Source organism: Hibiscus syriacus, unplaced genomic scaffold (genome assembly GCF_006381635.1).
Source record: "Hibiscus syriacus cultivar Baekdansim isolate YM2019G1 unplaced genomic scaffold, ASM638163v2 tig00117047_pilon, whole genome shotgun sequence".
Classification (NCBI taxonomy): domain Eukaryota; kingdom Viridiplantae; phylum Streptophyta; class Magnoliopsida; order Malvales; family Malvaceae; genus Hibiscus; species Hibiscus syriacus.
The window spans coordinates 234,760-259,494 of NW_024063537.1; the positions used below are offsets into that span (position 1 = coordinate 234,760).

The 24,735-nt window shown below is 34.3% G+C and overlaps 4 protein-coding genes across 5 annotated transcripts; 2 read left to right on the top strand and 2 right to left on the bottom strand.

Moving 5' to 3' along the window:
• Nucleotides 1–163: 163 nt before the first annotated feature.
• On the bottom strand, nt 164–22,888 carry LOC120197204 (autophagy-related protein 8C-like). Of its 2 annotated transcripts, XM_039198808.1 has the most exons (7): nt 22,881–22,888; nt 19,824–19,833; nt 1,596–1,644; nt 1,241–1,296; nt 1,093–1,145; nt 392–510; nt 164–298 (listed from the first exon to the last, which is right to left on the bottom strand). In XM_039198808.1, exons 3-7 carry the CDS (start codon nt 1,630–1,632, stop codon nt 177–179), a joined length of 387 nt encoding a protein of 128 aa, XP_039054739.1. In that variant the 5' UTR covers nt 1,633–1,644; nt 19,824–19,833; nt 22,881–22,888; the 3' UTR covers nt 164–176. The 2 variants fall into 2 exon arrangements, with proteins under 2 accessions (XP_039054739.1, XP_039054740.1); XM_039198809.1 differs by lacking the exons at nt 19,824–19,833; nt 22,881–22,888 and adding an exon at nt 1,762–1,815.
• On the bottom strand, nt 5,940–8,151 carry LOC120197202 (probable beta-1,3-galactosyltransferase 2). Its single transcript, XM_039198806.1, has 9 exons — nt 8,063–8,151; nt 7,770–7,975; nt 7,611–7,674; nt 7,328–7,400; nt 7,130–7,250; nt 6,924–7,011; nt 6,722–6,847; nt 6,530–6,639; nt 5,940–6,376 (listed from the first exon to the last, which is right to left on the bottom strand). The coding sequence occupies exons 1-9, from the start codon at nt 8,065–8,067 to the stop codon at nt 6,228–6,230; spliced, it is 942 nt and encodes a 313-aa protein (XP_039054737.1). The 5' UTR covers nt 8,068–8,151; the 3' UTR covers nt 5,940–6,227.
• On the top strand, nt 13,884–18,366 carry LOC120197201 (glutamate receptor 3.4-like). Its single transcript, XM_039198805.1, has 7 exons — nt 13,884–14,046; nt 14,233–14,564; nt 15,412–16,760; nt 16,845–17,122; nt 17,213–17,244; nt 17,359–17,768; nt 17,842–18,366. The coding sequence occupies exons 2-7, from the start codon at nt 14,288–14,290 to the stop codon at nt 18,298–18,300; spliced, it is 2,805 nt and encodes a 934-aa protein (XP_039054736.1). The 5' UTR covers nt 13,884–14,046; nt 14,233–14,287; the 3' UTR covers nt 18,301–18,366.
• Nucleotides 22,344–24,621, top strand: LOC120197203 (septum-promoting GTP-binding protein 1-like). Its single transcript, XM_039198807.1, has 6 exons — nt 22,344–22,723; nt 22,832–22,958; nt 23,048–23,144; nt 23,270–23,309; nt 23,695–23,778; nt 24,274–24,621. Exons 1-6 carry the CDS (start codon nt 22,400–22,402, stop codon nt 24,436–24,438), a joined length of 837 nt encoding a protein of 278 aa, XP_039054738.1. The 5' UTR covers nt 22,344–22,399; the 3' UTR covers nt 24,439–24,621.
• Nucleotides 24,622–24,735: the final 114 nt, after the last annotated feature.

Sequence of the window (24,735 nt, forward strand, 5' to 3'; positions counted from 1 at the left end):
TAGCTTTGAAACTAATATCATTTGCATAAAGCTTAACACAAATCCATATATCAAAGCAAGCTTAGTTTAGTTACCAAATTCAGAAGAACGTTTGAACTGATAATATTAACATACAGCAACACGGAGTCCAGGATTTACATCTTGAAACCAATTTTATGTTTCCTCGCGACTCGTACTCACACGGATATCCCTTGATTGTATACCTCGATGATCCCGAATGTGTTCTCGCCACTGTAAGTCATGTAAAGAAAACCGTCTTCATCCTTGTTTTCCTCGTATATGGCAGACAACAAAGCGGCTGCACCGTCGTTGACAATACAGAGTTTAGCAAAACAGGAAACAGGGAAACTAGAAGAGGAACGAGAGATCTACGAGGTTCAACTCAACTCACCAGTTGGGGGTAGAATGTTCTTCACGAATATGAATATAGCCTTCTCAGGGCTCAGCTTAATCCTCTTCCGAACAACATAGACGAATTGGCCAACAGTTAGATCAGCAGGAACCAGATATCTGCATTGATGCCGAGGGAGAACCTTTAGTATCAAACGAAGCAAAGGTGAAATACAGATACGGAATGGCGAATCAGAGTTAAAAAATTGGAATCAGGTTCCGACATGATGACATCGAAGCAATGAACTTATTAAAAATAAAGACTAGGCAACCTTCAAAACTAAAACTAGTAAAAGAAAAGATTCTACAGATCATATCGAAAGCATAAGAATCCATGTACGAAATGAGGCTGCCTCTACGATATCTTTCCTGCCTCAAAAACCCCATCTAGAAAACAGTTATAAACTCCTTCGGGTAGGGATCCTCGATTAGTTAGTATTCAGAGGAATCCACAACACAAAAGGTTAAGGGCATTCAAGAACCGAAACCAAAACCTCAGTACAAGAGAAAGATGTCAAATTTGGACAGTGAGACAATCAGCAATAAAACTACGAGAAATTGCATTGATCATCTAAAATTCTGTTAGCAACATTACACATTTTAACAAATGTATAACATATCAACGAAACATATCATATATACGATCATATTAAAATCGATAGTAACTAAAGTTCTTAAAGAAAAAATGCAAAAATAACTGACTTTTTCTTATCAATTTCAGGAACATCACTCTTCTCCGCCCTTTCAACAATCACCTACATCAAGCAATCGAATACCAATGTAACATTATAAACATAGCAGAAACAAGCACGGTTTAAATCGAAAGACGAATCAACAGAACATTACCCACCGGAATTCTGTCGGGATACTTTTCCCTAATGCGAGCAGCTTCAGCCTGCCTCCTCTCTGACATAAAAAAAAAAAACACTCTAACATCACAAATAGAACATGCTAAACCCTCACTTATTTGAAACCCTAATTAAATAATCGGTGTTCTCCCTAAATTGGGTGATCAAGATTGTTTCTTTTCGTGGAAAAAGCAACAGCACCGTAAAGATTAAGAATTTCAACAAAACAAAAAATACCTTGATAAAAAATAATTGATGTTGATTAATTGGGGGAAATAATAAATTAGGGTTTCACAATATCAAAAATCAAAAGCGTACAAATTTATATAGGAAAAAAATTAAAAGAGAAGAACGAACCGAGGGGGTGTTCCAACTTAAAGGAGCTCTTAGCCATAGCAACAAAAATCTGCAGCCAAAAAGATAACAATTCAATCAATCAAACATAGTATAAATTACTAAATTAAGGATTTTAATAAATTAAAAAAAAAGATCAAGGAAGAAGGAGAGATTGATTGTCGCATACCAATCGAGAGAGAAAATAATGAGAGAATTTGATGATAATGGAGTTAATAATTAGTGTAATTCGTAAAAAATAAAAAGAACTTGTTTCGACAACACGACTAGAGTCCATACGCCCATGGCAAAGGCCCAAAACCATAATTTCATTGGTCTAAATCTGGTTTTTAAGTCCTCAACTATGCTAAAATTTACGATTTGATCTCTATTGACATAATTTAGCTATTTTTAATAAACGGCCGGAACAGGGCGGATACCCCTTCCTCCATCCTTGTACCCACCTAAAATTTTAGTATCTATCACCTATTCACCACCTATTATAGGTAAAAATTTTAAATTCACACCCGTCCACCAGAATACATTCTCAAATCCACATTCACACCCACTACTCAACTAGGTACCCCACCGTACTCGTCTATCCTGGAAGCAACCTCACATATTACATAAACGACGGTCTTCAAAATTTGATTAAATTATAATTTATATCCTATAAAATCCTAAGATTTACAGAATAATCTCTGAAATTATATCTAAATTCATAGTGGTCCAAATTTTATATGGTGGACATTTAGTGGACGGAAGGATTTGGAGAGAGCGGATGCGAGACAAGTAAGGTCTCAAACCCATCACCTACCTACTACTCACGGCGGGTATAACTTTTTACATCCACACCCACCCACTACCCGCTCACTACCCGCTAAAATTATACTTATCTCTCCCCAATTAGAGCGGATGCGGTTTGAAATCCATAAAATTGTTACTTTATGCCATTCCTAATGACTATAATATAATATATATTTATTTTCATCGGTTTAATTATTTAGCTCATAACAATAACATTACTATCTGTTATTAAGATAATTAAACATAGTTTGATTATCTTTATCTTTATATTAAAAATAAATCACATTTGCTTTTAGTATTAGTATACATACATGTTATAAAAGTTCATTATCTATGACAAAATTACTCATGATCACCACTAGTTTGTCATTAAAAATCTTTATTGTTGTAGTGGAAAGACATCAAAAGAGAACGTTTCTAGAGAACGGACCTTGAGTGTCTAACATCACCTTCGTCCTAGTCTATTGTCACCTGCTGACATGATTTTTGACAAATCCACGTAACCTATTAGATCTAAATTCATTATCATCTAATCGTATCTATCTAGCGTAGACATCTTCTTTCATCGAGGATCGTTCCGATTGTTTTATTATTATATTATATTTATATCATATAATCACTATAACTCATTTAGTCCCATCAACAATAACAATTATCAGTATCAAGAGATTTATATTTGATGCGCATGATAATTCTACACTAACTGTATGACGACAAAACATGCGTAAATCCAACACTAAATAAATTTTAAAACCCACATTTTTGCATGTAGCCAGTGCCCCATCTACAGTATCTGAAAGGGATGGTAAAACAGACAACAGTGTGGATGACAGACGGAAGTGAAAAAAGAACACCACTCGAACCGAACCACGTACAAGGTGGTCCAACTCACTGATTAAGCCAGACGTACGAGAACAGTTTGGTTAAAGTTTTAACATTTTTTCAAAATCATACGTGAGGTTTAGTTTTTGTTTCATTTTAGTACACAACCGTTAAAAACTTTGGTTTTGTTTCATTTTAGTATCATGTTAAAAAATTAATGACAAGTTTAGAAAAAATAATAAAAGTTTAGGTACTAAAAAGGACCAAAACTGATAGTTTAGGTACTAAACGTGTTAAGTTTTTAATGGCGGGTACTAAAATAAAATGAAAACTAAACGTTAGGCATGATTTAAAAAAATGAAAGTTTAGGTACTAAAACGGACCAAAACTGATAGTTTATGCACTAAATGTGTAGTTTACCCTAAAATCTATTTTAATCATTGATCTTTTAATTTTGTCATTCAGACCATTCAACTATTTAAATGATGTAAGTTAAGTTATCTATCGTTAACATTTGATGGAATAGTTGACTTGATGGTTAACATATTTGATACAATTACACATTTTATCACCATTATTTATAAATTCTATCAATTTAGTCATGGTTTTATTTTGAATAAATAGAAGTGTTCCTCTAATCAAGTGGTGATACTTTCTTATTAATTTTAATTTATTTAATTTATTAAATCTTTTCTCCAATCAAATAATCATACATATAAGTAACGAGGATCAAATATGTAATTATATCAAATTTATTAACTATCAGGTCAAATATTTTGTCAAATTTTAACAGCAGACGACTTGACTGACATCATTTAAACAAGGGTAAATTACGCATTTAGTTCCTAAACTATCAATTTTGGTTCGTTTTAGTACCTAAACTTTCAACTTTTTTCAAAATCATATCTAACATTTAGTTTTCATTTCATTTTGGTACCTTTACGTTAAAAACTTAACGCATTTAGTACTTAAATTATTAGTTTTGATCCCTTTTGAGCACCTAAACTTTCAATTTTTTTCAAAACTTAAGTTAAATTTTGAACGGGGTACTAATATGAAACAAAAACTAAAGTTTTAATGGCGGGATACTAAAATAAAACAAAAACTAAACTTTAGGTATTGTTTTGAAAAAATTAAAAGTTGAAGTACTAAAACAGACTAAAACTAATAGTTTAGGTACTAAATGTATAATTTACCCTTTAGATAATTAAGTGGATTGATTGACAAAACTAAAAGATCGATGGTCAAAGTAGAATATGTCGATAATTAGATGGTAATGGGTGTAGTTTACCCCCAAATTTTATATCAGATTCGGTTTGTTTATCCAACATAAATCCATTCTCGAAACTTTGAGAAGATATGCATTTTTGGACCACAACTTTTGTTTGATGTCTATTGCCTCATTGGTCTTTAGCTGTATATAAAGGAGTGTGCATGTTTTGATCTGAGAGCCGAGCAAGAAGGAGGCAAAATGGGCAGCATGAAGGAGCTTTCTACCTGCAAGAAGAGGTGTCTGGCTATGGCGAAGGAGCAGAAATCAAGGTTCTACATTTTGTGGAGATGTGCAATCATGCTACTTTGCTGGCATAAGCATGGCGATTCTTAGCTTCTTCTTCTTCTTCTTCTTCTTCTTCTTCTTCTTCTTCTTCTTCTTCTTCTTCTTCTTCTTCTTCTTCTTCTTCTTGCTCGATTCGTGCTCGTTAAGCATCCCTACGTACTACCCAATGCTCATAATTTGATCGATGTTTTGTTAAACCTATGATTGTTTCTTGCATGTGAACCGAACGAGTGATCGGGTTGTCTGGTTGCTCGAGTTCATGTCGAGATTTTGAAGAATAATGTTAGGTCAAAGACGAATTCAAATTTAAGTTGAAAAGTATTCAGTTGGACCTGAAAATAATTGTGTAATTGATCTTTATATATTTTAGGATAATTACTATAATACTCATTTATTTATATATATTTTAATTAGGTCTCTATTTTACTTAATAAAAATGAGAATTTATATATATATTCAAGTCGACTCGACTGTAGTTTTTACCTTAAAATCATGTTGGATTTTTGATCAAATAAAACTTTTTTAAAAATCTGAATCAGGTTATAGATAAAAAATATTATACTCAAATCGAGTTTGGATGGACCAAAAATCCGACCTATATAGGTTTACTACCATTTCTCACTCAAATCTAGGGATGGGCATGGATCGGGTTTACGGTCAACCCGACATAACCTGAAAATTTTATATCTCCACCCGACCCGACCCGAGTTTAGACTAATTTCACCCGATTCAAAACCCAACTTGACTTTTGAGATAAAATCCGACTCCAATCCGACTCGACCTAGAATAATATAAAATTATTAATTTTATTTAATAAATAGAGACTTAATTGAAAAAATAATATAAAGAGATGTATTCTTGCAATTACCTTAAATATATAATGTATTTTTATATTATTTTTCGAGCCAGGTCTGATTTTTTACCCTAAATCTGAATTCGACATGAACCTAAAAAAATACGACCCAATCAGGTTAGATCTGATCGAAACCCGTCGGATTCGGATCCCGTGCCCATCCCTACTCAAATCCCTTGATTTCTTTTACTTCTTTCCATCAATGGTACAATGATTATAACTCGAATTCTATTCGATCCAATTCGAAAAATATAAAATATGATTTATTTAGTGAAGAAATAAAATATTAAAAAAACAAGGATTTTATACGTATTGAGTAAAAGAAAAATTGGCACAACAAAGAATATTTTCTTCTTTATTATGAGCTTTTATAGAATTGTAAATTACAAGTGGCTCTCATGTCTGAAAAAAGAATGAGTGGGTGGCGAGTGGTGGCCCCGCTTTCTTTTACGGCTGCAACGGTGACGGTGACAATAATATCCGATCAAAATCGTAAACCCCCCACAATAATCTCCGACGGAAAAGAAAGATTTTCGATGACCGGTTGATGGTGGCAAATGCTCGTCGCTCTTGCTTATTGTCCTCCCGAATTGCGAACCGCGTGGCCAGTGGCACGTTAAAAAGTAGCACTCCACAAAGCATTCTCGCCTTCCCCGCACCGTCGATGAACCTCTCTAATCCCATCGGCGGACCGGCAGATCCCACTGCAGGTCCAATCGAAGGAAGCAACACATACATTGCCAGCTTGAGCTTTCCACTCACAATCTGCATGCCCAACCATTTAGACACTTGCCCCACAAGCAATCTAATTATACGAACAATGACTTGTTCCACAAGCAATCTAATTATACGAACAATGACTTGTTCCACAAGCAATCTTAACTAGTTCTAATGCAATATGAAGATTTAAGACTTTACCAGGTGGTGTGCCGCAACATAATCTCCGATCATCGATATGCTCCACATCGAGTCCGATAAACCAGGCTCCGAGTGAAACATCCTCGTTAGCATACTTATGTAGAACGTGTCTGTTATAACCATTCATGTAAATAATCATCTTTAGTATATAAAAGAATGACAGGATTAAGGAGCAGGGCTCTTGGATCTTACTGGTTTATTGATATATACGAGGCCAACTCATTCGAAATGGAATACAACTGCCCGGTAGCATGCCGGAAATACTTGTTTCCGTTCTCGCCGAATTTCCAGTGCTCGGGTTCATGGTATCTAACTCCTCTGCTCATTAACATAACAATAAGAAAAACTGGTATACTTCTAAAAAAAATGCAGAAGAAAGTAAAATGTAACTCACTTTTGAGAGAGGACTGGACCGGATTTCATGCACCCGATATATACCCGAGGTTTTTTCCGGTGCCTAACTAGAGTTTCTCCGAGTGTTGCTGCAATAATTTTACACGAGATTAGAACTTAACATGAAAATTATATACTTAATTACTGTTAACTGCAATGAGGCATCATAATTCTACAGAAAAACATATGAAATAAATCGAAACTTACCTATATTTACATGGACATCGTCATCGACTTTGACGTAAAAATCTGCATCCCACAAAGCAACAGCAGTAGCAAAGTATATTTTAGTCTTTGCAGACAATTCAAGGTACCCTTCAACATGGTCCTGCTCGCAAATGAAATTCGGTTCGTTATTTGCTCGGAGTAAACGGAAAAGGATTGACAGTTTCGACAACAGCCTACCAGCCTCAAGAAGTCTCCATGCTTCTTATCCTCTGCTTCAATTGCTCGGTCCAAAATACCACCCGATGTAGCACTGCATAATGAAAAAAAGTTAACAAGAAACATCGTTAACATCAGTCGACCGAATATCGGTATTCGATTTCTCGAGTAGAAGTTAACTTAAGCAAGAAAAGGTTAACTCATGCTAGAGTTGTTCATCATGGTAGGTACTCTAAGCATACAGAACAATATGACGCTGGTGCACTTATAAGATCATATGATAGGAGGGGAATGGAAGCATAACCTATGACCGATAACGAACCGAACGATAATGCCTTTTTCTTCCTCCAATCGCTTCCGTTTGTCACCTATTTTGCCGAAACAGATTCGATTAAGCAATTGCAGACACATTAGAACATAGGCGAAGGGAGGGAGAGGGTTCGAAAAGAATCAATCCGGCAACCTTGTGGCATCCATGTAGCACGAACCGAGTCTCTTCTTCTCCTGCTGCTGAAAGCCGTATTAATTCCTATAACAACCAGATATTTTCTCTTCCTTGATGATCCGATCACATCTCCGGATAACGGAGGACCGCCGAGCAACGACTCTTGGGCCGCCCTTGCAGCAGCTAATTCCATCTCTAAGCCGGAAATAGTCTTATCCAATGTCCTATATCGGAAAAACAAACATGATAACTTCATCGATCGGATCGAACACACGAAAACACAAATGAACTATAACAAAATCAATACTAACTGCATAGCATTCTGAGTCTTGAAAACCTCGCCGGCGACGCTGACGTCCTTCGACAAACGCTTTTCTTGCTTCTGGTACAAAGAAACGAACCCCAATCAGCTTGAAAACACCAAAATTCAACCAAACCACACAAGGCTTATATGATACTCACAGCTTTAAGATTACAACCCTCTGAAATTAGCTTCAATTCTTCGGCTTTTCCGGCGACTGTCCGGTCGAATCCTTTCGATTCAGGAACAACCACCATCCTGTTACCAAAATCAAGCATCTTAAGAATTCTATTAACATGGTTTCGCCATTAAAATGAACAAGATTTAGCCAAAAGATTCGAACTTTGATAACCCAATGAGGCTGAGAACCGATAAAAAGAACAAAAAATGAGATTAAATTACCTATTGGTGAAGAGAATTCCAGCACAGAAGCAGCTCAAGCAAAGAAGAAAAGTCCATCTCTTCGAAACGAAACTCTTAATGCACTGCTCTCCTTGGGGCTTAAAAGGCATGTTTTAGGAACAGAAACAGAATAGCTCTGTTTCTAATCGGAATTTCTATAATTTGTTCTTTGTTTTTCTGGGATTTCTCTGATTTTCTTTATTGGTTTGTTTCTCTCCCTATAGATCCTCTCTGTCTTCAAATTCTGAAAGCTTTCAACTTTGCTTGCAGGCAAGGGACGTTGAATGCAAGTCAGAGACGCCCACTACTAACCGCTTTTCTATTACCTTCTTATTCTACCAAATTTACAAATTCGATAAATTCGGTGATAAAAAATTATAATTATTTCTTGAAATTTCGAATCCAGATACAAAAAATATTAAAAATGTAAACGAATATTAAATGGTAGACAATTATTTATGAATAAATATTGTTTTATATTTATCGTATATTAATAAAAAAAATCCCTTTTATCAATTAGTTAAATTAAAGGCAACAATGTCACTTTTATCCCTGTAGCATACTCAATTTATCATTTTCGTTCATATCATATTTTCGCATCAATTTAACATTCGAAGTTGTTCAATTGCATCATTATATACCCTACTTCTAACTTAAAATTCTAAATTCTAAACCCTAAACCATAACCTCATAACTTATAAACCATAAATCTCAATTTAAAGTTTATAATTTAGAGTTTTAAGTTAAGATATGATGTAGAACGATACAATTAAACAATTTTGAAGATTAAATTGATGCGAAAATATAATAAGGGGGAAAATGATAAATTAGGTCTATTACAGAGGTAAAGATAACCCTTGGCCCTAAATTAAATATTATGAAGATATGTATAAAGTGATTTTAATTTTATTTACAAATATGATTCAAGATGTTAGTTTTATTTAGAGATTTAATATTAAAGATATGAACATTCAATGTCAAATGAAAGAGTTATTTATGAACACATATTATCTTATATTTATTTTATTTTATTACCAATAAAATTAATATTTTAATAAACATCAAGTGTTTTTACCTATTTTAAAAAATATCAAATAAATTATTGTATTTTATAATATCAAATAAATTATACTAATATAAATAATGAAAGTCCAACTATAAGTTTGATTTTTGTTAACTAAATCAATTGACTTTAGCTGTAGAATCCTAGACTAGACTCTACAATGAGCCCAAGTCAATGGGACACCACTTATTGTGACATTTATGCCCTTTTTCCATTCTTTTGGCAATAATTCTATAATCCATGCTTATTATATGTTGTTGGAATCCATAATTTTTAATAATAAGTAACATGTTCTATTTTCAACAAAAAAAAAAAAATAAAACGGATCAATAATGTTAAGGACTAAATTCAAACGGATCGATAACGTTAGGATCATGTATCTTTAATTTTTAAATTGATGATCAAAATCAATTATATCAAAAATAAAGAGACTATTTGTATAGTTTACCCTTATATTAATGTCACTTTAATTAGTACTTAAGATTTAACATTCTTCGTGTACTTGAATAAGGCTTTCCATGGACTGATTCCTTAACATGAGATTAGCCGACAGGCGGGGATCATTAATGAAGATCGAGGATCGGGAATTGTTTCAAATACAGTCGAGTACACTGAGCACGGGTAACAGCTCCCGACGTGGCAAAATACAATTGGATAAAATTCTCGTTAGATCTTTCCGTCTCGGCTCCTCCTTCCCCATTAATCATTTGACACATGCCATCCCGCGTCACGTGGATACCGCAGAAGATGGGGCAAAAGGATGGTAAATAAGTGGGCCCCACCTCACGAGGAAGGCTGACACGTGCCATGATGGGGTAAAAAAAATGATGGTTAAGTAACTTGACGTCCATTTCACCTGTCGCATGTGCAATTCAATCCGAGTTGATAGGTCAATTTTTTTTAAAAGAATGGAGTTCGGGTGAGGTTAGGTCTAACTATTTTTTATTCTAATTTGATTTATTTTGGGATAATAATATAATTTCTTTTAAAAATATATTATTTTTAATTAAATTTTTATTTATACTGAGTCGAGTCGGATCACATTTATACTCTAAAAATTCAAGTTGAGTCAGAGTCATGTGAAGGATATTTTTTTTAAGTCAAGTCATAATTGGGTTAAAGATATATATTTTTTAAGATCGAATCGAATCGGATAAAAAAATTTATAATTTCAGATCGGATCAGATTGATCGAAAACCCGACTATAACCTGACCAGTGACAACAAGATATTATGACAACAACTAGTTATCATTCGAATTTTGAACTAACTTCGATTTTTAAAACATTGTCATTAAATTAAATATTTTATTATTAGATTTTGTGTTAATTACAATATAGGTATTGAAAATATTTGTCATATGGATAATTTGAATATGATATTTTGAGAAAATACTAATCCGTACATGAAAAGCATATTCATCATAATGTGTATTTTTAAATTTAAAATATTCAAAATATAAAACTCATTTCACCATTCAAACTTAAATAAATATTATTTTAATTTAAAATATACAAAAATATATAATTATTTTTAATATACAAAGTTAAAAAGTTAATAGATATCTTTTTAACTTGACATAATCAAAGAATAATTATCTTACTAATATTTAAATTAAATAATATATTTAATTTACAATGCTCAAAAGGTAAACTCTTTGGTTGATTTAGCCTAATAAAGATAACGAGTTTTTTATTTAACCCATTAAGACAAGTCAAAATTTATTTTGGGATCTACGCCATTTTCTATAATGTTATTGGAACTCGTCACACATGTGACAGTTTTAATAAAAAAATATTTTTTATTAAAATCTATCACATCAATGTAAAAAGTTAAAATAAAAAATATTTTTTATTAGAACTCATTACATCAGAATAACGATTTTTATGTCACTATAAAAAAGATCATAGATCCCAAAATAAATATTGACTTGCCCTGATGATAAAGAAGAGTGGAAAACCCCGTCGTTTTTATTATGACTCAGACTAACTAAACATGAAATGATAAAAAAATATAACTTTATTATCTTAAAAAAGTCTTCATTTCTGTATGTTATTAAATATAAAATCCCATATTTAATTAATTTTAAATTATTGGCGTCTGGTCGGGTATTTTTATTCAATAAAAAATAGTGACTTAATTGAAAAAAATAATATATGGAGGGGTATTATTATAATTATTCCTAAATATATAAGATAAAATTATATTTTTTCGGGTCGATTCGAGTATTTTTCACCCTAAACTCAAACCTAATCTGACTCGAACATCATAATTAAAAAATTTACTAACAGGTTATGCAGCTTTAGAGGGTAATGAGACCGTTATGCAGGTTGTGTATGCTGATGGTATATCGATCAGGGCAATCGATGTGAGCAGAGGGAGTTTTGTTCTCTAATAGTGTTGTAGTTCTACGCCAGCCCAAGTCTGGTTTCACCAATCTTTGGCCTTTTATTTGTTTTAGAACCAAAGCGCATCGATAAAGGTGTTGGAGGAACAAATGGGTCAATTTGCCTAGGTTTTTAAATACGACGCAACCATGAAATCTTCCCAGTGTCACCGAGGTAGTGCAAAATGGAGCCCATGAGCAATGCAAGATGATTACACTCAAAAGTGGTAAGAAGCTGAACAAAGATCATATGCCCATAGTGGATGAAGTTATCAATCAAGATGAAGGAAATTTAGTACGGTTGCTTATTATATTTAGTTCGGTAGCGGTCTCTTCATCGAGTTTTTTCTATGGTTGTCAGCTCTGGAGCTTTTGGAAACGTTTTTGCTGTCTATGTTTCGCTCTTGCTGTCTCTATTTGCGTTGATGTTATCGAGGAAGCCTTTTCGGTTAGAATTGTTGTTTTTTAGATGGTTGCAGTTTTTGCTTATTTTGGTCGGTAGTGTTTTTTGTTCTTGAGTTGCCTTTAACTAGGTGTTGGTGATCTTTGTATGCCTGTCTTTCTGTTTGTTTGTATTGTTCTCTTATGTAGCACTTTTTTTCTCCAATTAGAGGCTCATAAGTTATTCTTCGACTCTTGATTTTAATAAATCTTCATCTTATCAAAAAAAAATTAAAAAATTTACCCAACCCAATCGGGTCGAAACTCGTCGAATTTGGGTCTCATGTACATCCCTAATTATGACTCTCAATTTTTTTAAAAGTTGTTATTTAATTTTTGGGCAAAGAACACAAATGGTCCCTGTTATAAAGTATTATTTTTTAAGTCCTTCAACTATTAAAAATTATACAACGGTCATTCGACTATTTGTTATGTTCAAAACTCGTTCCTTTTCGTTAAAAAATGACGATATTATAAGCTTAACGTTAATTTGTTGACTGTGATATGATAAAATTTGATCCTAAAATCTCGAACGACTATCATAACTCAGTCATCATGTAACATCCAACTTAAACAACTGTCAAATTTTAACGAAAAAAGAAGGAGTTTGGAACATAATGAATAGTCGAGTGATTATTCTGTAACTTTTAATAGTCGCGAGACTCAACAAAGTAACACTCTATAATCGAAAGATCATTTTGTAACCTTTAATAGTCGATATACTTAATAAAATAGTACCTTATAGTCGAGGGACCATTTTTATCTTTAGTTTTTTTTAAAAAAAATATCATTAGACTCCTTAAATAATTGAAAAATATTCGATTATTTCATTAATTTTTAAAATTTGTTAATATATATTTAAAAATTAAAAATACTATAACGAAACTTATTATTAAAATTTTGTGTTATATAAAGATTAGGTAACTTATGCGTTTAGTAGTTAAATTATTAATTTTGGTTTATTTTAATACTTAAATTTCTAATTTTTTTAAAAAATCATTCTTAAAGTTTATTTTTTTTTCATTTTAGTACATTACCGTTAAAAACTGTAGTTTTTGTTTCATTTTATTACTCTGTTCAAAACATCAAGTTTTTAAGAAATTAAAAGTTTAGGTACTAAAACGGATAAAAAATGATAGTTTAAGTCCTAAACGTGTTAAGTTTTGAACGACGGATATTAAAATGAAATAAAAATTAAATGGTAGATAGAGGTTTGATTTTTTTAAAAAAATCTAGGTATTAAAACGGACTAAAACTTATAAATTAGGTACTAAATGCGTAGTTTACCCTAAAGATTATTTATCAACTGTTTGAAGTCTAGTGCTACTGTGCCAACATCCGTCACCGATCAAACAAAGAAGAAAAGGAATCATTCTTTACTTAAAGCCATGTAAAAACTATTGGTGAAGCTTTGAGTATGTAGATGGTGACCTCAGCTACCCAGATTTCAATCCTTTACTTCTTACCGACTTTTAAGAACACTATCCTGTAGGTGATTCAATCAGCAATATCTTCAAATTCTTTTTCTTTAATATATAATATAATCAATCAGCATGGTGTTTTTCCTGGACAGTTTGAAAAACACTTGTGCATTGTTAAATTCCACTACTGCCTCCTTTGTCATCTTTAGCTAATATTAAATTTCATGTTAAACCCAGAACTTTCCCTTTTGAATATGCTTTGGGTCTGTTAATCTTCATGCTGTTCCGCTGTTCTTTCTACCTCATCTTGGTTTTTTCATCCCAAGAATTTTGGGTCTGTTAATCTTCATGCTGTTCCGCTGTTCTTTCTACCTCATCTTGGTTTTTTCATCCCAAGAATTTCATGGATTTCTTCCCATCGATTCTTCCCCCTGTTGTTTTCATGTTTGTTTCTTACTCTCTTGGCAGGTGGTGTTCTTGTCTGGTTTGAGGCAGCAAAATAGGTTTCTGTCTTGAAAAGAACATGAAGGGGTTCTTGTTGATTTTGTTGAGCCTTTGGCTCATATGGTCCCCTGGAGTTTTTTGCGGTTCTGGGAATACATCGTCTTCTTCTTTGAAGCCAAAGGTTGTACATATTGGAGCTCTTTTCACTGTGAACTCAGTTATTGGGGGAGCAGCAAAGCCTGCACTCGAGGCCGCCATTGATGATGTCAACAATGATCCTAATGTTCTTAATGGGATCGAATTGAAACTCGTTTTGAAAGACACGAATTGCAGTGGATTTATTGGAACCATGGAAGGTAATTTCTATGGCATCCTGCAACTTGAATTGATCTTTAAATACCCTTTTATCTGTTTACATTGCTGTATTGGATGTATCATTCTGGTACCGAGGATCGGGTAAATGAGAGAATCTGTGTTGATGTAACGTGTTGATAGTTTGAACAATGAACAGGGGGTATGAAATGCCTTTCTGTATGCTATGTTTGATCCATTTGATCTCTTTTTCCAATGATCTAATCTGTATGATCATGTTATTCAATGATGTTACTTTTATCATGTTGCGAATTCGCAGTTTCGATTTTGTAGTTTCGAAATCTATATGGTGTCATTGTTTTTGTCTAAAGTGTCCTGCAAAATGAGTGAAGAATACTAGATTCCAGTAGGATTATGTAGCTTTGCAGATGATGTTACTTTTATCATGTCGCAAATTTGCAGTTTCGATTTTGTATTTTCGAAATCTATATGGTTGTCATTGCTTTTTCTAAAGTGTCCTGCAAAATGAGTAGCTGAAGAATACTAGATTCCAGTAGGATCATGTAGCTTTACAGATGATGTTACTTTTATCATGTTGCAAATTCGAAGTTTCGATTTCGTAGTTTCGAAATCTATATGGTTGTCATTGCTTTTTCTAAAGTGTCCTGCAAAATCGAGTAGCGGAAGAATACTAGATTCCAGTAGGATCATGTAGCTTTGCAGATGATGTTACTTTTATCATGTTGCAAATTCGCAGTTTCGATTTCGTAGTTTCGAATTCTATATGGTTGTCATTGCTTTTTCTAAGGTGTCCTGCAAAATGAGTAGCCGAAGAATACTAGATTCCGGTAGTATTATATGCGTGTTAATATGCTGTTCTTATTTATGTAGCTTTGCAGATTATGCAAAGCGATATCGTGGTGGCGGTCGGTCCACAATCTTCCGGAATAGCTCATGTAATCTCCCATGTTGTTAACGAGCTTCAAGTCCCTCTTCTCTCGTTTGGAGCAACGGATCCCACTCTTGCTTCCCTGCAGTTCCCTTATTTCCTACGTACTACACACAGCGACTACTTCCAAATGTATGCGATTGCCGACATAGTCGACTATTACGGATGGAGGGAGGTCATAGCGATATTCGTGGATGATGATTACGGAAGAAATGGGATTTCTGTTTTAGGTGATGCCCTGGCTAAGAAACGTGGCAAGATTTCGTATAAGGCTGCATTCAGCCCCGATGACCCCGTAAGTAAGATCAATGACTTGCTAGTCAAGGTGAACCTGATGGAGTCGCGAATTTTCGTAGTTCATGTTAATCCCGACTCCGGTTTGAACATCTTTTCTGCTGCTAACACTCTTAATATGATGAGCGATGGCTATGTTTGGATCGCTACAGATTGGCTTCCATCGTATTTAGACTCGAGGGAGGCAGTTGATTCCGACACAATGAATCTCTTACAAGGAGTTGTTGCTCTTCGTCGTTACACCCCGGATACTGATCTCAAAAAGAGGTTTATGTCTAGATGGAACGACCTAAAACATAAGGGCAGTTCGGGTCCTGGAGGCTTCAATTCTTATGCACTTTATGCTTATGATTCGGTTTGGTTGGCTGCGCATGCCCTCGAAGTTTTTCTCAACGAAGGTGGAAATGTATCTTTCTCCGATGACCCGAAATTGCGTGACACGAATGGCAGCACACTGAACTTGTCGTCCCTTCATGTGTTTAATGGAGGCCAACAACTTCTACAGACACTTCTTCATACGAACTTCACTGGTCTAAGTGGTCAGATTCAATTTGATCAACAGAGAGATTTAATTCATCCGGCATTTGATATTCTTAACATCGGTGGAACCGGGGCTCAAAGAATTGGTTTTTGGTCGAATCACTCTCATCTCTCAACTGTTCCTCCGGAGAACTTGTATACAAAGCCTCCCAACATCTCTTCCGGCAGTCAACATCTTTACGATGCAATATGGCCCGGAGAATCTTCGAAACCACCAAGGGGATGGGTATTCCCGAACAACGGACAGCCATTACGAATTGCCGTACCTAACCGAGTAGGTTACAAAGAGTTTGTGTCGAAAGACAATAGTCCCCAAGGTGTAAAAGGATACTGCATCGATGTCTTTGAAGCTGCAATAAACCTGCTCCCGTATGCTGTTCCTCGTACGTATATGTTATTCGGGGACGGTACTAAAAATCCGAGCTATAACGATCTTGTTTATCAAGTTTCCCAAAATGTGAGTGACATTAACTGATTTCGGTTCCATTCTCCATATTTAGGTGCCGGTAATTATACTGACTTTCTCCTCTTTCCTCTTCAGAAATATGATGCAGCAGTTGGAGATATCACGATTGTTACAAACAGGACGAAAATCGTCGATTTTACGCAGCCTTACATGGAATCCGGACTAGTTGTCGTCGCTCCGGTCAAAGAGGTGAAGTCGAGTCAGTGGACATTCCTCAAGCCATTTACCAAAGAAATGTGGTTCGTCACGGCTGCATTCTTTCTTTTCGTGGGAGCCGTGGTGTGGATTCTCGAGCACCGGATAAATCCCGAATTCCGTGGTCCTCCGCGGCAACAGCTTATGACAATTTTTTGGTTAGTCTTTATAATTGATGACTAATATTTATTGAACTTGAAGTCAATGGAAACACGGATTATAATGATAGTTCTTGTTCCTAATTCCAGGTTTAGTTTCTCGACGATGTTTTTCTCGCATAGTAAGTAAATCGTTATTGTCCGTTACGACGTTTACACTTATCGGATGTAATGCTTCGACGAATCCGTGCGAAAACTAATATGAGATTTTCGACTCTTGCTTCGACTTGATGCAGGGGAAAACACTGTGAGCGCTTTGGGACGTTTGGTGCTGATCATATGGCTGTTTGTAGTTCTGATTATCAATTCGAGTTACACAGCTAGTTTGACATCGATACTTACCGTGCAACAGCTGACGTCGGGGATTCAAGGGATCGATAGCTTGATCTCGAGTTCTGAAAACATCGGAGTCCAAGATGGTTCGTTTGCATTGAACTATTTGGTTGAAGAGCTCAACATAGCACGGTCTAGGATAATTCAGTTAAAAGATCCGGAAGCATATCTGAGAGCACTTAATCTCGGATCGAAGGCAGGTGGTGTAGCTGCCATCGTCGACGAACTTCCCTACATCGAGCTCTTCTTATCGAGCACCAAGTGTTTGTACCATACCGTCGGCCAAGAATTTACGAAAAGCGGATGGGGCTTCGTAAGTGCCAACGTTAAACTTGTGTCATTTTCATACAAATTCGATCTGCATTCTCATTTTTTTACGGTTTCAGGCTTTTCAAAGGGACTCTTCTCTTGCGATCGATCTCTCGACTGCCATCCTCCAACTCTCGGAGAACGGCGATCTCCAAAAGATCCACAACAAGTGGCTAACGCACACCGAGTGCTCGATTCAAATCAATCAAGAAGAAGATAATCAGCTCGACTTAAGCAGCTTTTGGGGTCTGTTCCTCATTTGTGGCATTGCTTGTGTGTTGGCTCTTACATTCTTCTGCTATAGGGTCTCCTCTCAATACCGGAGATTTAGCCCCGAAGACGAGGAATCGGAACTAGTGGATATCGAACCGTCGAGATCGTCTCGGCGGTCCATCCGATCGACTAGCTTTAAGAACATGATGGATTTTGTGGATAAGAAAGAAGCAGTGATTAAAGAGATGCTGAAGAGAAAGAACAGCAATGAAAGCAAACAGACCGGCCATGGTACTAATGGACAGGCAAGTTCACCTACGTAAACGAATACATGTTCTTTTTTTCGTCTGTTGAAACAAATGAAAACATATGTAATGTATATGTTTCATACACAAATGGTCCTCACCGTATGATATTATTTTATTAAATCCCTCAATTTTTAAAAAATAAAATAGTCTTTCAATTATAAAGTGTTACTTTATCGAGTCTTTTGACTACTATAAGTTATAAAATGGTTATCTCACTATTTATTATATCTCAAACTCATCATTTTCGGTTAAAAAAATAACGGTATTTCGAATTGAACGTTAACATGTTAATTATAATATGATAAAATATAATCTCATAATCTCAAACAACTATTATATCACAGTCATCATGTCTAACTTTGATGACTGCTAATTTTTTAATGGAAAATGACAAATTTGAAACATAATAAATAGTTGAATGACCATTTTGTAACTTTTAATAGTCAAGAGACTTAACAAAGCAACATTCTATAGTTAGATGACTGTTTTGTAACTTTTAATAATAGAGAGACTTAATAAAATAATATCCAATAATCGAGTGACCATTTATGTACTTTACCCTAAAAATATTGTCTAATTATCATTACGTTAATTATCAATTATACTAGGATAAACTATGTATTTAGTACATAAAAGATCAGTTTTGGTCTATTTTGGTATTTAAACTTTTAATTTATTCAAAATCATATTTAATATTTAGCTTTTATTTTATTTTAGTGTCTACAGTTAAAAACTTAAGGCGTTTAGTACATAAACTATCAAGCTTTGTCTGTTTTAGTACAACTTTTTTATATTAAAAAATATATTTTAATATCCCCGACAGTTATTACCAATCCAAGATATTTTGACACCGACCGATCACCTAGCTTTAAATTAGGTACTAAACGAGTCGAGTCGAACTTGATTATTATATATTTGAAAATTTTTGGGTTTAAAATTTTTTGAGTTTGATTCGAATTTGAAATCATGAGCTAAATTCGTAAAAGCTCGAAATGAAAAAAAAAATTGAACTTAACTCAATTAAATCCTAAAACTCAAATTTGAACATAAATTTTAAATACGTGAAAATCTTATACTTTCGAATATTATTAATAATTTAATTTTTGAAAAAAATAAAATCCAAATATATTATATTTTTGAACTACTCATGATCTTTTTGAGTCGAATATCAAGTAGCTCGTTTCGGCTCGTTAAGAACTCGAACTCTAGTCGAGTCCATTATTGTCAAATATTTATCGAGTTTTGACCGATTCAATCTCGAATATCTCGCGATTTATCTCTTCTAATTTACAATCCTACTTTAAATCATTACAACGGGAGAATGACGTGTAAATTATTAATTTCTCTCTTCAAATTTATAAAAAAATAAATGAATGAATATGTGAATAATTTACTTTAAAATTTGGATTATCACTTATGTGAATATAATAGTATAATGTAATATCATTATTATTTACATACGTAAAGAATTTGGATTTGATTCAATTGTTGGGGGCATACCAATTGAGATCTTTTGGGTAGGGTTGTAAAGACGAGACAGATCGCGAGCTACTCGAAATCGATTCGATCAAGGTTCGATAAATACTCGGATCGAATGGACTTGACTCGAATGGACTCGACTCGAACTCGAGTTCAACTCGAATTCTTAACGAGCCGAAACAAACTACTTGATACTCGACTCGAAAAGCTCGTGAGTAGCTCGAAAATATAATATATTGAGAATTTATTTTTTTAAAATAAATTATTAATAATATTAATATTTATGTGTTTATTTTTTTTAAATACAATAAGGCTTTCATGTATTTAAGATTCAGGTTCGAGTTTGAGTTTAATGATTTAATCTTGTTAAGTTTAAGATTTTTTTTCTCATTTCGAGCCTTTTCGAGCTGCTCACGAGCTTCAGTTCAAGATTTCAAGTTCGAGTCGAGCTTAAAAATTTTAAGCTCGCGAGTTTTCGAGTCAAGCTCCATTTCAGAGTTTTCAAATCGAGTCGAGCTCAGCAATACATGAACTCGACTTGACTCGTTTACCCCCCTACTTTTGGGAACAAATTATTAGATTTAATTGAACCCACGTTTCAAGGACAAGTGTGCTACTCCTTTTTCATTCATAAAATAAATACTTAAAATTTTGAATCATGTTTTTATTTATTGTCCGTTCCAAGAAGATTCGTCTTGATTAATTCATATTGATTAGCGTCGTCCTTGTCTTTGTCATAGTCAAATGTCGTCATCTTTGTCGTTGATTGGCTATCAGGATCAAATGAGATCTCAATTTGTAATGTCAAGGTTCGTTAGCTCTTGTTTCAGTGGCTTTTCATGGTTATTAGTCGTTGAAAGGTGAGATTTTGTGGAGATTTATCGACAACAAAGTGTGGCGATTGTCGTGAGTTTTGGGATTTTTTAAAAAGTTTTTAAAAATTCTTGTGTTTTTTTAAAAGATAATAATATTTTTATTTATTATTTTAAATAAAAATTTTAAAATCACCAGAAGTTGACACTTGTCTTTTAACGGTAAAATTTAATGGTCGCTACACACGAAACACCTAAAAGTGATAATGTTTGTAACGTTAGTCATTTAAAAGAATCAGAAAAAAATTTGGACACCTATTTAAGAAAATCGATATAATTTGCACAGTTATTTTCTAATTAACCCTTTTAAAAATAATCTTATTCGACATCATATCAACTTTATTTATGGAATTATTATAGAGTAATTAAAATTAAAAAAATATTTAATCAACTTAACTTTTATTTTAAATTTGTATTATTTTAAATTAAAATAATAATTTTATATCTTTTGAGTTTGAATCATTATAGACTTAAATTGATTTAAGATATATGATTTTTGAATTTTAATTATTTGAGTTATAATTTGACACAATTCGTATCCTTTCATTTTTAGTTATAATTCAAATTAAATGAATTTAAATTATTAACTTTTAATCATCATCGAATCGAATTTATAAATTAAGTTAATCCATTCGGATTTCCGAATTTTAAAGAAAGAATGGTCTAATTTAAAATTGACAAAAATTCATCAGAGGTGTCTATATTTTTCTAAAAAAATGAATGTAGTCCTTGTATTATTCTTCTCTTAATGTGGTCTTCTAACTCAAAAATAAATCTATTTTAGCCCTTTGACCAACATTTTTTCAACGTTGACCGTTATGGTGTTGACGTGGTAGTTCACGGTGTTGGTGTCAGTTTAGGGTGCTGACATGGCACTCCAGGATGGCAGATTAACGTGGCGGATGACATGAAAACTAATAGGCTAAACTGGTAATTCAGACATGACTAGGGATGGGCATGAGACCCAAACCCGACAGGTTCTGACCCGACTCGATCGAATCAGATATTGTTAAAAAAATTCAGATTCGGGTTGGGTCGGGTTCGGATTTAGAGTAAAAATATACGACCCGACCCGACCCAAAAAAATATAATATTATCTTATATATTTAAGGATAATTGCAATAATACTTCTCTATATATTAATTTTCAATTAAGTTCTTATTTTTATTGAATAAAATCAATATAATAAATATATTATTTCAGGTCGGTTTCGGATTTTATCTCAAGAAGAAGGGTCGAGTTTAGGTCGGGTGGAAAGTGTATATTTTTTGGTCGGGTTCGATTCAGGTGAATCGAAAATCTAATCTAACTCGACCCATGCCTATCCCTAAACATGACATATGAATTATTACATTAGACTTATTTTCTGAGTTAGAAGACTATATTGAAATAAAAAATAACATGAGGGTTACATTAGATTTTTTAAAAAGTATATGGACCTATATATTTTGTGTTTGTGAATATAAAATGACTTGTTTTTATGATGTGAAATGCCACCGGAAAGAAGAAAGCAGCCGGCAATTTGGACTTGGGAACCACAATTCTCGTCAACCGTCCCGTTAAAGTAGTTCATTCTCATCGCTAAAAACTCTCATCGTAATTCCTAACTAAAAATATTCTAAGGCTCAAGTCCCAAAAATAATAAGAATTCTAAAAACAAATCTCCAGGCTTCTTATTGTTTCTGCTTCTTTGTTGCCAATTGCCGGAATCATCGACGCTGCACCCATTCTCGTTCGTTTTATCCGAGGAAGATCCATAGATTATGACCCAGTTCTGCCCCAAATTGGTTAAACTCAACCTCCGGCGCAGATTCCAGCGTCGCGTTTTGATTCTCCGACGCTGCATTCGTGGCTTTTGGGACCGACTCCTCGTATGCTCCCTAGGGAAGCCTATGAAGACTACTCGTTATCGAATCTTGGCCGCCAACCCCTCGGCCTCCTCGCCTCCTCCGCCGCATTCCGCTTCTGCGAGGGGCGGAGAGGCGTCTGTTTGTCACCACGGTCAACATGATCGTAAGGACTCCGATTTGGTTCAGTTGAAGATCAGCCTCTTGGGTGATCCTCAAACCGGAAAAACTAGTTTTCTGGTTAGCCCTCGTTAGCTCAATCGAATCCGAATCCCTTCTGTTTCTTCTTCTTTTTTAATCGAATAATGCTATATATTGAAATTCATATATTTACTATGTTTTTTGAAGATGAAATACATTGGAGATGAAAACGAGGATGTACAAGAAGACACTCAACAGAAAGGGTTAAATTTGATGGATAAAACATTTTTTGTAAGTGGAGCAAGGATTTATTACTGCATCTGGGAAGTTGATGGTAACCCCATTTTCTCTCTTTAATTTTCATTTTGATTTTGCTCATAGAACACCAACAATTTGTTTGTTTATTTCAATTGAAAAATGTAGGAGCTGATAAATCCCAGGATCATCTTCCCCTGGCTTGCAAAGACTCTGTAGCAATTCTTTTCATGTTTGATCTTACAAGCAGATGTACTTTAAACAAGTATGAACTCATAATTATCCACTACAATATCTACATTTTAATCAACAATGAAAAACACTTGTTGGTGCTTCAAAATCTGGGTAAATTTGTTAATAGGAAAGGGGGTCTGTCTTCTTTGGTTGCAGTATCATTAGCTGGTATCAAGAAGCCAGGAAATGGAATCAGGTATTCACTTTCTTACCTTTATGATGAAACGTTGTTGAAAAGTGTATGTTTCACTATATATATTGTTGCGAGACCTGGTATTGACACAGCACACAATTCGGTATTGTCCTTTTTGGAAGATTTTGTCACTCTGAGGTTATTTTTATGAACAATTTGGTGCTGGATCATATGATATCAGAGTTGCAAAACGGCTTCTATAAGCATAGGAGATATTGAGTTCGAATCTGAGAGGACGACACACCTTTGGGTGACAAATTTATGAACTCCCGTGTATCCAAAGAGGACAATACCGATCTGTAGGTGGTCTCATCGACATATGTGTGTGTGTGTGTATCTATAAATGTTTAGAAAATGTCGCATTATTATGAAAACTTTGATTATGCAGACAGCAATACCGATTTTGATAGGAACCAAGTTCGATGATTTCACTGATCTGCCCCTAGATTTGCAGTGGACAATCGCTGGTCAGGTGATTTTTACAGTTCTAGTTGAAGCTTTGGATCATAAACAACATGTCTGAAAATGCATATTCCACTTGCTTTGAGAATTAAAAACACCCTTTTGGAGAATTTGCGTACAAATACCAAATCAATGTTCTAGAATTAGAAATGAAGAACAAATGGCTGATTGAGTTAGCATTGTTGCTTTTGCGGCAACATGGAGGTTATAAGTTTGAGCTTGTTTATGCGCAAATTATCTTCTAATTTAATTAGTTTAGGAAAATAATCTCACACCTACTGTATCCTGTTATCGTATAATTGGAGTATCATACACTAAATTCGTGTTCGAACTTGTCAAAAACAAATATGAAACAGTCTCTCTCTTCATGCTGCAGTGGGGCTCTGTCTAGTACCATGGATTGTGTTGTCCTTGTTGCAATGCACAATCAAGTTCATTATTGTCCGTAAGAAAACTATCTCATTGTATGTTTCAATTGTTATTCTTATTTATACGGCAATGGCAGGCAAGAGCATATGCGAAGGCCATAAACGCAACCCTGTTCTTTTCAAGTGCTACGTACAACATCAACGTGAGCAAGATTTTCAAGTTCATTACAGCAAAACTCTTTGACCTGCCTTGGACAGTCGAACGCAACCTTAACATCGGAGAACCCATCATCGATTTCTAAGAGTTTCGTGCTGTTTGTAATGTAGATAACATAGACAGTGTTTCCGAAGGGGTTTGATCCTCAGTCAACCGGTCATCAGATTTTATGTTTTTTTTTTCGCTTCGTCGGTCTGCCTGGTGATATTCGAGTTGTTTCACTCTGGGGAAAGCCCATGTTTAAGCAATGAATAGCATTTGAGTTGTTCAGCAAAAAGACCAACAAAAAAGAAAGAAAGAAAGAGATGGAATGATGTATTTTTCAAGTGTCACATTGACCAGCAACGTGTTAGTTACCATTGGCATTTCTAAAGGCCGGACC